The 12,956-nt window shown below is 41.2% G+C and overlaps 1 protein-coding gene across 6 annotated transcripts in view; it reads left to right on the forward strand.

Annotated features, from left to right (window-relative positions):
* lrba (LPS-responsive vesicle trafficking, beach and anchor containing) overlaps positions 1 to 12,956 on the forward strand; it is a 250,687-nt gene that overhangs the window by 84,447 nt on the left and 153,284 nt on the right. For all 6 annotated transcript variants that reach the window (XM_016670293.1, XM_016670296.1, XM_016670294.1 and 3 more), the window contains exons 31-34: positions 401 to 570; positions 4,748 to 4,850; positions 5,090 to 5,223; positions 7,062 to 7,123. In XM_016670293.1, the coding sequence (XP_016525779.1) occupies positions 401 to 570; positions 4,748 to 4,850; positions 5,090 to 5,223; positions 7,062 to 7,123 (469 nt within the window). The remainder of the gene's footprint in view (positions 1 to 400; positions 571 to 4,747; positions 4,851 to 5,089; positions 5,224 to 7,061; positions 7,124 to 12,956) is intronic.

A 12,956-nucleotide genomic window follows, 5' to 3' on the forward strand; every position in this document is an offset into this window, starting at 1 on the left:
GTTCTGGTCTCCATCCAGAACCAGAACCTGACAGGTCTGGAAGGTTGATACAGCAACAGCAGATCTTTAATGTGTTTTGGTTCTAATCTGTTCTGTGATGTCTGACGTTGCGTAATAAAGGTTCTCCAGCTTATAATTCCGTTTCTTTTTGTACTTTTTGTACTTTGTAAGCTGAACCTCAGACTTCTCCAGGTGTTTTTTTTCTTCATCATTGAGAGTCAAAAAAGAACAATGTCTGATCTCCTTTTTAAAAGAACAAAGTAACGAGTTGTCGCTGAGGCAGTCTTACTGTGGATCAGTGTTTGAATTCTTCCTCTGTCATGTCCTGCTCAGCGTTTCCTCCCAGCACTTCTTCCAGGACAACAATAAAGGAATGATAAACGTCTTCTTCTCTCTGCAGAAGCGTCGTCGTCGCACCAAAGAAAGCCGGCGTGTTGCCGTCTCAAGTGTCTCCCGCCGCCGCCCAGACCTCCGCCGCCACTTCAGTGTCCGCCGGGACGCCGGTGGACGGCGTGGCCGTGGTGTCCTCGGGCGACGCCTCCCAGGCCCCCTCTGTGGACGCTGTAGATTGTAAGTTCATCCAGCTGCAGAACGTGTGAGAGCAAGCGTTTCAGTCGGGATTGGTCCAAATCGTCGTTTGGACAAGAGAAAGTCGACATTCTTTTAGAAACTTGGCTTCTCAGACTGCTGCACTGCAAAAACACGAAGTATTACAAAGTATTTTTTTATCCAGTTTTTAGTGCAAATATATCATTAAAATAGAAATAAGACAAAACTAACTTAAAAGTAAGTTTTTTTGCAAGATGTAGAAGCTTGTTTTAAGTCAATAATTCCTTAATATTGATAAAAAAGTACTAATTCCACTGGCAGATTAATTCATTTATAACAAGACAACTTTTCCATATTTTGAGTGAAACAAGCTCTTATATCTTGCAAACGTTTTCTGTAAGTTAGTTTTGTCTTCTTTTAATAACACTAAGATATTTTGCTAAAAACTAGACCAAAAACACTTGGTGAGATTTGAAGTATTTCCAGTAAATCTCCAGTCAGGTGATTTTGACATACTGTCTCCAGTCCTGCGCGTAAGAAATGGTGTTTAATAGAAGATTATTAACGCAAATCATCACAATGATACCGCAGAGATTACACAACGGGGGAGAAGTGCTTTGCTTTTCAATGAAGTGTTGGTTAAATAGCAGAAAATACTGAAACGTGAAGTGTGTATGCTTTATTTAGGTTGACATGAAATGTCAGCACTTCCTGCCTGCTCTCCAGATGTCTGAAGCTAATGTTCATTTTGAACGAGTCCGTTTGTGTTTGAGAGAGACGTCAGTGAAAGTCTGCCTCCACACACTCTGACCAGTTTACAGCAGACCAACACTAAAGTCACAATCTGTGGAGTTAAAAGATGATTGATTGTTATTCAGAAACATTCGTTGTGCTGGATTAAAACCAGTCAGAAATGAAGAGTTTGACTCTCTGTTCTGGTTGATTCATCAGTGGTTGGTCGTTGTGAACCCAAAGGTTTTATTGTGATGATTTTGTCTACATAGCTGCTGGTCTCAGTTCTCCCAATTCCAAGACCAAGATCTCTCCCAGCACCAGAACCACCCGAGCCAAATTGACCTGGTTTGAAGCTCAGGATTGACAAAGCTTCAGGCAAAACGTTTGAACAATCTCCATCATTTTACGATCTGTTCATCCTGGGGATTGCATCAATATGGTTGACACAGCCACAGGTTCATGGCGTATTTTGGTGCTAAGCCTTTGCGTGATTAATAAACTAACAACAGTGTTATAAAGCCTATTCTCTGAGCTGTAAGGAGCTCAGAGAATAGATCTCCTCTGTCTTCTTGGTTTTAGTCAGAACGTCAGGAGCAGCGTTCTGGATCAGCTGCAGCTGGAGGATTGATTTATTTATTTTTAGGCAGCTGTGAAGACACTGTTGCAGTAATCGATGCGATTAAAGATAAACCCATTAATGAGTTTCTCTAGATCTTGCTGAGATGTTAATACTTTAATCCTAGAAGATAGAAGGCTGACTTTGTGACTAAGCATCATAAGCTGCTAGCATGAGAAAGTAGATTTATAAAAATAATTATGTTCTTAAACATGCAGAAAAACCTCCGTCTTGTTCGACAGTCTTACAGAAAAGCACCATTTTTATTCTTTTGCTCCAATAAATGGGAAATGATTGAAGTAAATTGAGCTTTTTTTTTTATTTTTTATTCCCAAGTCCACAGACAGACTTTATGGAGTCGTTTCTGCTTCTGCAGGATGCTAAATGCAGCAGTGAGCATCAGGTGCTGGGAGCTGCTCAGCGTTTCTCAGTAAATATGCTTCTGAGTGCACGTTTTAATGGGGCAGTGGGAGGACTAATGGAGACGCTCATTTGTTTTAAGGAGCCACTTCAGCTGGAGAGGGATGCTCCCACCAGGTCCACATGGCGCTGGTTAACACCTCCCCTACACACACCCCGCTCACACTCGCATTCCAGCGCACACTACACCGCGCGTCAGTCCCGAAGAGTTATCCCTGCTCCGAGACCGTCCTGGCTGGAAAAACAAGACGGCTGAAACACCAGAGGAATCCCCCCCGCCCCAGCACTCCCCACCCCGCTCCATATTCAGCTGGGCATTAGCTTATTTATGAGGCACAGAGAAGAGAATTTACTGCCAGATCAATCACACAGAGACTTTGTAGCTCGTTTGCTTCTGTCGCCAAAGTGAAGTCATAAAGCACCTTTTAGTTGGATAATGAAACGGTCAAACAGCCCAGAGGAGTTGGTTTGGGATGATTTAATGAGGGGAAAATGATGAAAAAAATCCCCTTAGCATTCAAAAACAACAGTAGAATAATATATTATTTTTATAAATATGTGAGTTTTATTGTCCTCCAAGCTTAAAGAAAAATGAAGAAAAAAAACAAAGTTAAATTGAGAACATTTTTTTAGGATTTCTTTTTACATGGCAATCCAAGAATATCGTCACGACGGAGTATGCTAAAATAAAATAAAATAAAATAATGAGAATAAAGTCATAATGTTACCACAATAAACTCTTATGAAAATAATCATTACATTAAAAAGTCACGTTACGAGACTAAAGTTATACAAAAATAGTCAAAATAATATGAGGAAGTTGCAGTATTTGAGAATGAAGTCAAATTATGAGAATAATCGTACGAAAATGGTGTCAAAATAGTTTGAAGGAAATGTATTATGAGCGTAAAATTGAAGAGAATAGTTGAAATAATGCGGAAAAAGTCATATTACGAGAATAAAGTCATAATATCACAAGAAGAGACAGATGTGAATTCAGTCAAAATAATACGAGAAAGCTGTAGTATTATGGGAATAAAGTTATACAAATAAATTTATAATATGAAAATAAAGTTAGAATATTGCAAAAATAAAGTCGTACGAGAAAAAAGTCGAAATAATGACAGTAATGTCGTAGTGTTATGAGAAAAGTCATGATATTACAAGAAGTCGGAACATTATGACTTTACTCTCCTAATGTTTTATTTATATTTATGTTCTTGGCATGGCCTCAATGCTCCATCGTATGTCTTCATGCATCTCAATTCAAAAACGACTTCTTTAAATGATCCTCCTAGAAAAAAAATATCTGGATTTTTTTAATATTTAAATGCAAACCGAGAGATGCAGCGATTTCCAATCTCCAGATGTAAACTCCACGACCTTCCAGTTCTAGTTCTTGTTCTCATTTAGCACCATTAGCAAGGATAGCACAGCTAGCATTACAGAAACTGGAGTCTCTGCGTACATTATAGAAAGTATGAATCTTTAACTCTTAATATTACTAAAGGCTGCCAACTTTTCCAACAGATGGAGGCTGGAGAGGGTCAAACAGGGCAGTTTACTTTACTTCCTTCAGCCTTCCTGTTATTTGCTGAACGTCTTGCTCTTCCTGCAGCTCTAACGTATTTCATGATCTAGTTTCTGGTGCAGACATTTTACAACACTTGAAGTAGTACAAAACTAACTTACAAGTAATCTTTCAGCAAAATAAAGGAGCTTGTTTTAAGTCAATAATTCCTTAATGTTGATGAAAAAGTACTAGTTCCACTGGCAGATTATTTCACTTATAAAAATAATTTTCTTCCCCCCATGCTCTAAGTGGAATAATCTGCCAGTGAAACTACTACTTCAAGATTTTGTGTTCTTTCAGTACAACCTCTTTTCTGTGCATCTCGTTTGAACAGAGCAAATGTTTTGTTCAAACAACTGCAATAACAACATTTTAGGAAGTAATTTTGGTGTAACATGTAGTCTTGGTTCACTTGAAATAAGACAGTACTAACTTATAAGTAACTTATCAGCAAGATGTAGCTCATTTTATTTAAATAATTCCCTAATATTATCGTTGTTGCACTTATAACGAGAAAATGTTTCCATATTAAAAATGAAATCTGCCAGTGGATCTACCGTAGTACTTTTTCATCAACATTAAGGAATTATTTACCTGAAACGAGCTTCTACTTGCTGAGAAGTTACTTGTAAGTTAGTTTTGACTTATTTCAAGCGTAATAAGATATTTGCACTAGAAACTGGACCGAAAATACTTTGTAAGATTTAGTTTTTGCAGTGCAGTACCCTGAATGTAGCAGTTCTTGCTGTGTGTGTGCGTGTGTGCGTGTGTGTGTGTGTGTATATGGGTGTGTGTGTGTGCGTTCTTGTCCAACATCCAGACTAATAACCGAGTTGTTTGGTTTCTCCCTGCAGCAGGCGGCCAGGTTGCAGCAGGCGGCCAGGTTCCAGCCAGCTCCAGCCTGCCATCTGTCCCCCCACTCTCCCCTGTGACCCAGAACACAGCCCCCAATATGAGGTGATTCATCTTCTTTTTGACCCCCCCCCCATTCCCCTTGTCCTTGCATGCACAGTTTTTTACACTCATAAGCATACTTGGTTTTTATGCATATCTTATGGTCTTTGACCTGGTTGGATGTTTGGCCTCATTAAAAGCACATATTCCAGCTGATGGATTTTTCAAATGTTTTGTGAGTTCCTGCTGTTGTTACCTCAGAGATGGAGATGATTTCGTTCTTCTCTCTGGACTCCTTTCAGCATCTCGGAGCGCCTGGAGCATGCGTTGGAGAAGGCCGCCCCACTGCTGAGAGAGATCTTCGTGGACTTCGCCCCATTCCTGTCCCGGACCCTGCTGGGCAGCCACGGTCAGGAGCTGCTCATCGAGGGCACCAGTGAGTTGGCATGGAGACAGGTCACTCATGGGGATGTACCGATCCACTTTTTTTCACTTCTGATACCGATATCTGAGGTTTAGTATCGGCCGATATCAATCCATTACAGAAAAACAGAGCTGAAGTTGCTTGAAATGCTGTCTTTTTTTTTTTTTTTTAACACAGACATAAATGTACTGAATTACAAATTTATTGTAATTGTGGAACAGCCAATGGAAAATAAACAATGAAGAAACTGTCAACAGCAATAGGTTGACTACTTTGGTCAAACATGTAAAAACAAACTGCAGCAAATCATCTTTCAAATGGTTCAGAAAGTGCAATTAGGAAATTCTAAATATAATGCCAAATAAATAATAAAGCATGACGTCGCTCAGAGCACAAAGCATAGAATTAAACTGAATAGATCTGCCCTCATGGATCGGCCACATTGCCACAAATACCCGATCTAGAATTGTTTTCAATTTCGGCACCGATACAAATAATGAGGGATCGGTGCATCTCTAATTTCAATTCAACAACACTTCTAATACGGTGATGAGCTGCAGGGGACAATGAGCTGGGGTGTTCCAGCGGGCCGGGGTCAGAGGTCAGGCCGCTAACAGCAGAGTTTGGGATGTCTGCTGCCACCAAGCAAAATGGAAAGTTGATTGATAGGTTTAGGAGGCAGGGTGGAGAAATGCGTTGGAAGGAAGGTGTGTGTGTGTGTTTTTTTTTTTTTTTTTTAAACATGTCATTTGAAGAGAAACGAAACACACCAAAGCTTCTCTGCTGCTCCCCGTCTGAACCTCGGACCCTCCTCTGGCCCCTGACCGGCCCTTTAAAGCCTTGGGCTCGCTGTTAGGGATCAATGGAGACATATGTTGGTCAGGTCCAGCCTGTAATACAAGGCCCAGATATGTATTGGTTTACAGTAACATCATGTCGACTCATTAGTCCCGTCAATACGACCCCCTGCCCCCAATGCAGATGGCACGAGGTTAGCTGATCCCTGTCTGCTGGGACAGGGACCGGTACGAGTCTCCACCAGAACCCAGGAAGCTAACACCACCTACCAGCCTCTAGCTGTCACCAAGGAGACGAGGGTCACGGCTATCTGGGTCTGTAAATGGCTGATTTGAACCATTTGTTCTGCAACGGAATGATTGTAAATCACACAGCTGGATTGATTTAAGAAGCATTGTTTCAGTTGGATTCCCACCGGATCAGAACCATAGAGACCTAATAACTAGATCTATGTTTGTTCACTGCATAAATACAAAATCTTAGCAAGTGTTTTTGATCTGCTTTTTAGTGCAAATATTGGAGTTTTGTTTCATTTCAAGTGTGCTAACTTTCAGGTAACATTTTAGTGAGATATAGTGGCTTGTTTTAAGTTCATGATTCCTTAATGTTGATGAAAAAGTTCCAGTTATCAGTGAAATAATCTGCCAGAGGAACAAGACATTTTTCCCACACTGTAAGTTAAAATTGTAAACGAAGTCTTGTTCCACTGGAAGATTTTTTTTCTACTTGTATTTAGTACTTTTTTTTTTTATGAGTATCAAGGAATTATTGACTTAAAACAAGCTCCTATTTCTTGCTAAAATATTCCCTGTGAGTTAATTTTGTCTTATTTCAAGTGTTCTAAGATATTTGCACTAGAAACTCGACTAAAATTACTTGGTAACATTGTGTCTTTTGCACTGCTGTGCTACTAAACAATTAAAAACCCTTTTTTTTAAGTAGGTTTTTAATTAAAACCCAATTTTAGCATTTAGTCACAGAGTGTGCTATTACTGTGTAACTGTGTGTGTTTGAACACGCTCTCTGACCTCCTGACCTTTTGTTTCGTCCAGGTCTGGTGTGCATGAAGTCCAGCAGCTCAGTGGTGGAGCTCGTCATGCTGCTGTGTTCTCAGGCAAGTGCAGCATCTTTCTCTTTCTGCTTTCTACCGCCGTGACGCTCCAGCTCAGGTGGAGGACGACGAGCTGCAAACATGGGTCAGAGGGGTCAAGAGAGGCCGACCTGTCCGGGTCACCTTTGACCCCTTTGCTGGCCCTCGTGGTCCAGGCCCAAACCGATGAGGAGGGATGATGTAGATTTGATGGTGCTTTGCATTGATTGGCTCTTTCTTCTCCGTCCTGTGGGTGTTTTGGTTGCCAGGTTTTATTTAGCTGCTGCTGGATTCATGAATACTAATTCAGGGATCATGAGCGGACGTGGGTGGGGTCAATGATTGGGGTTGTCAATGGATCACTCTGGGATGGCTGCTTACTATTAAGAGATGCACAGAAGGGTTCCTGCTGGATGAAACCGAAATGCTACTCTCCTCAGAAAAGTGTTAATTATTGAGCTTCACCAGGGCTCAGTCCCTGGTGAAGCTATTGGTGTATTTCAAATTCAGAAATTCTTTATTAATCCCAAAGGGAAATTAAATGTTATTGTAGCTCATTAGTTCTTCAAACAACATTTAATTCTTTTAATTTGACGTGTCCTGTTCTGGTACAGAGTTAGCAGATAAATTTGTAAGTGAGTACATTTATGTCTGTGGTTAAAAAGAAGTCATTTCAAGTGAATTCAGCTGTTTTTCTGTATTCAGTCGGTATGGACTGATACTACCTCAGGTACTGGTGTCCTAGTAATGACACCAAATTTGAGTACAGACTTGTAAAATTAAAAGTCAAACTACGTTCTCCTGTTTAGTTTATTTCCTATTGGGGTTTTGGCCTACTTCATCCCGTCAGGCAGGTCCTACTCCAGTTATATGATAATTGTCCAGGTCAAGTGGTCGTCAGGTATGATAATTTAACGAGGCGGTGATTACTTTATTCGGTAAAACCAGTGAAACTGTCCTCTCCGCTTTGAACAAAAACCACAAAGGCGTCTCTTTTTAACGTGCTCTGCTCTGTTATTGGCTGGATCTCCCGTCCCACCAAATGCCGCCATCTTTTCTTCCCTTCTCCTACTAACTCCCCCCATATGTTGTTTGATTCCCATTACTCATTTAGCTTCTTCCACAGAAAAAGTAGCGCGGCCAGATTACACATCTGTTTGGATGTCATCGGCCTTGAGAACCGGGGCTTGTGGGACTCGGGAGGGGGAAGTGAATGTGAGCCTCCTCGTGTCCAGAGACGCAGAAACGGCGGGACTGAAAGCTCGACGGCAAAGAATGACGGCCGCTAATGCACCTATTTGTCATATCTGTCAGGGTGTTGTTTAATGCTAATCTAATCAAAGGCAGAATCTCAGTGATTGCTCCGCTGCACAGCTCATGCCTCGCTCCCCCCAACCCCCTTTTGGTTCATGGCCCAAGCTATTCCTTCCTTTTCCCCAAAGCTCCCAGCTACACACACCCACACACACACACACACACACACACATACGCACACAAACTCTCTTTTTAAGTGAGACGGCCAGGGATTGGCCAGTGCAGTGTTGATTGCTTCAATAAATCATCCAACCAAATTCTCACACAAGCTAATGCAAATGTAATTTTATTGTTGTGTAAAGGGGGTGCAGAGGGGGAGCAGGGAGGGATGGGAATGATCTGCTGCTTTTCCCCACCAGGGAAAAGACGGAAACCCGGGACAGACTTCGCTCCGGGCTAAATTACAATACGTCTAATTATTTGTGTGTTTGTTCTCCCTGCGAGCCAGCGAGAGTAAGCCCCCCACCCCACCCCTTCTCCTCCCTTCCCACCATGATTGATGGCGTTATTTAGCGAGGTTTCTCAGGCCCTCAGGCACAGGAAACACTCCATTCTCACACAGGAAGTGCCTCTGTGGCCATCTTGTGATTCTTTCCTGCCTAGCCGCTGAATGAAGTAGATGGAGGGGATTTTGACCAATTCCTTTTCTCCCCAGCCCCCAGCCACCCCTTCCACACCTTCATCAGAGATGTGATCGCCGCAGCATCTCTTGGAAATTTTAATTAATTTCCCGAGCTTGGAGATGGAGTGGAGCCGGGGTGAGGGGTCAAGAGGCTGGGGACTGCAGAGCAGTTTTTAATCAGAGATCCTATGAAAGTTACACTGGCAGCCGCGTCGGCCTGGCATTGAGGAGCGGATGGTAAACCGCTGTTTGATAGTGCTTCAGATGGAGGCCGGCACAACGGCGCTCCCAATTAAAGGGCCATTTTAAACGGACATTAACTGTTGGGGTGGCGCGCTGCCGTTCCCTCGTCTGTAATATTGATCCTGGATGGTCTCCTGAATACACAAACGGAGGATTAATGATCTTAAACTGTACTTCTTATAGAGTGGTACACAGAGAGGAAGCGCGGGGCTTCCTTTGTGATTCCTTTGTGATTTTAAATGTAAATTGATACTCAGCTTTTCAATCTTTCTTAAAATGTCACAAAAAGGTCCTGAAGACTGAAACAGAGTTTGACTCCAGCTGCTGTGAATGTTGGGCCAAACTCAAGTTATTTTGAAGACAAAACTGAAGATTTCAATTGTTTTTCCTAAAAACTAATAAATACCAGTTCAGTTGTATAAATATGGTATATATTTAACCATTTATATAACCATTTGTTTCCAATTTATGGACGTATTCTTGTATCTGTTGGGCAGCCGCTATGAGTAGAGCGGGAATTTTAATGCTCTACTCATAATGTAGCTACATAGTTACATAGTTACATGTAGTTACATAGATTTCAGCACATTAAAAGCCTTTTTCTTTTTTTCTTTTCTTTTGTGATGTACAAGCAACAGCAGCAATTTGAGACAAAGCTGCTTCTCTTGACCCACTGGGGTTTTATTTCTGCTTTAAAACCTGATCTACTGGGACGCTGGAACGTACCATTGTTGTGTTCAAGTTGTGCTAAAAGGAGTTCGCTTATTCAAGCCTAAAATAGCGTCTCGGTGCTAAACATGTAGCAGCAGCACAGACGTCCCCAACGCTATGGTTCATGAAACAACTGAAACTTGAATGGGAATCATGTAGCACTTTGAATAACCCAAGTAACACTTTAAAACGGTAAATAGATTTGGTTTTGAGCTGAAATGCCTGTTTATTCTATAAATTAACTGTAAAAAGTTTTCTTTTTAAATTCTATCAACATATGGTTTTCGATTAAAATGCAATTAATTACCCTGCATTTAACTTGATTAAACATTTAAATCAGTTCCCACCACTAAAAAATGGACGCTGATTAGAAGGAATTTAAATGCCTGTTTGCATCAGTAAAACCAGACGGACTCGGATAAAAGCCGGTGTGTCAGTGAGCTCCTGTCTTCAGATCGGCTCCTGCTGTTCAGGGAGAATCCATCCTGATCCAGTGGATCCAGCAGCTCTCTGGAAGATGTGGCTGAATCAAGTTAGCTAACAGTTTGCCCAGGAATGTGTACTTCTCTCAGTTGCCACAAGGGGGTTCTGCCATTTTTTTTAATTTTTTTTTTCAAATCCTCACCACATATAAGTTATTGTACTGTCTTAATTATTATTTAATAACTAATGAGTCTAGTTGCTGTACTATGTGAATGTCAAAGAGTTGGCGGTAGTGCAATACAAACGTTGTGGGTTTGATTCCATGATCATCTTGTCGCATGTCACTTTGCCCCTGGTCAAGGCACTTGACCTCAGGTTTGCTACCCACCTGCATATCGGTGCATGTACCATGTGTGCAACACTTCAAGTAGTCGGAATGATTAGAAAAGCGCTAGTTAGCCCATTTACTAAATAATTTGTGTAGCAGAATCCAGACTAGAGATAAGATTGAAAATCAAAGACCTTCAAGTTGATCCCTCTTACTCACTAACCTTTACCTGATTCTTGATAAACGCAAAACAAACCTGTGTATCTGAAGACAAGCTTCTTGATGTCTGATAAGTTTAGGTTTTCAGTAAAATAGGAAAGACATTTTTTTAAATCAAAACTTTCAGATTGTCATCAACAGGAAAATGATGTTGACCTGAGGTCAGTTTACTGGTTCATCATTATTAGATCAATCCTTTGTTTCTGTTTGTCCTGTCTAAAAACAAAGGTTTTTCAGGTCAAAAGGAAATAAATGAAATATTACGATGAGATTTAAGAGTTTTTTTGTTGTTTTTTTTTGCGATCTTTGCCACATCAAATGATTTTCATGCTTTTAAAAGAGCGCACTCTCTCTCTCTGTCTTTGTCCCCGTTCGAGCTGCTCTTCTTCTTGTCGTTTTTATGGCGGCTCTCCTGTTTCTCGGGTGCACTCCCAGGACCAGCTCCGGCGCAGTACATGCGATTAATCAGCACTTACAGTGGGACCGGAGAGTGGAGTTCCACGGCTGCCATTCCTCTGGAGTTTTGAGAAATTATCTCATTGGATAGCGGATGGTGTTCGATGTGCAGTGGCCCATAAATCTTCTCAGTAGCTGCATTTGTGTCCTGTAGATCAGCCATTATTGTCCGGCCCCTGTGTCAGCCCATCCATCGTCCTGCCATTTATCAGAGATGCGTGTTGTGCGCGCTCTGGAAGAAGATGGCCAGGCGGAGAAATGCTGCTGATTTTTTTGTGTGCAGGTCGTCTCTTCCTGATCCTTTTACAAAACAGCAATCAAAAAGTATTTTTCCTCATATTGTCTTTTTATTCATTAAAACCACGCTGTTGATTGTAAACTCTGCTAAAAACGTGAGAAGAACTGGTTTGACTTAAAAAGAATGGAAGACCACAAGATTAAAAGATGAGTTATAAAGCTATACTGTGTTGGTTTTTCCAGCGTTATAATGATGATCTGGTTGTTAGACATTAATGCAAAACCATTTTGATGACGCTTTTAGCTGCATTTCTATTCACGGTAAAATTGCGTAAATTGAAAGTAGAAAAATAAATTTGCTTTATTTGAAACACACCAGTTAGAAAATAACTCGCTGTAAGTTTTTGCAATTGGATGAGGCAGGTTTTTGGCCGTAAATACATCTATCGAAATAGATGTGTCTAGCAAAACTGCAATGGAAACACAGTTTTTTACATCACAAGAGTCATGTGATCAACATCCGAATTTTACTACTGGTGGAAATGACAAAGAAGACGACAGGAAGTAGGAGGAGGATGGTTCGATTTTTGTTTTTTAATTGTCCCAAAAAGTATTGCGATAAATTAAATTTTCAAGATGAAACACAACCCCATGAAATCCAATTTAGTTTTCCTATAGTGCCAATTCACAACAAATGTCGTCTCAAGGCATGTTACAAAAACAAGAATCATATCTATATCAGCTGCTTTGTTTCTATCCTTCAGTATTCCGTAAAGTACCAGAGAAATCTGTCTTTTGGTTTTGTTGCTGCGACCAAATGACCAGATAATCCTTTCACTTCTAACCCCGTAACATTGACGTTAACCCAACTGATCCATCGGCTGCTAGCATCATATGCTCCCAGCTACTCAGCAAAAGTTAACCTGTTTCACAGATGGACACCTTCCCATTTCAGTCAGCAAGGAGAAAGTCGTCGACTTCCCAAAACACTTTGCTTCTCCTAACCCTTGACCCACTGACCTCCAAGTTACAGGAGGAAAGTGGTGAAGGGAGGGACATTTAAGCCCCCCGCGGTCTGGGAACGGGTCGCAACGCTCATCAGTCCCCCATACGATCGATAGCAAGATGTGACGACCAAGAGGACCAACCTACGGGTTGCAAAACTTCAGAGGAAGGGAGCAAAAGAGCAAGATCATATGTGTGTTGATATCTAGGCAGGTGAGATTGGGTTGGTGGATAAGTGGTTTGGATCACAGATTAAATGCAGAAAATGTGGAACAAAAACGTGTTCCACAGAGACGTGA

This window comes from Poecilia formosa, unplaced genomic scaffold (genome assembly GCF_000485575.1).
Source record: "Poecilia formosa unplaced genomic scaffold, Poecilia_formosa-5.1.2 Scaffold32, whole genome shotgun sequence".
Classification (NCBI taxonomy): Eukaryota; Metazoa; Chordata; class Actinopteri; order Cyprinodontiformes; family Poeciliidae; genus Poecilia; species Poecilia formosa.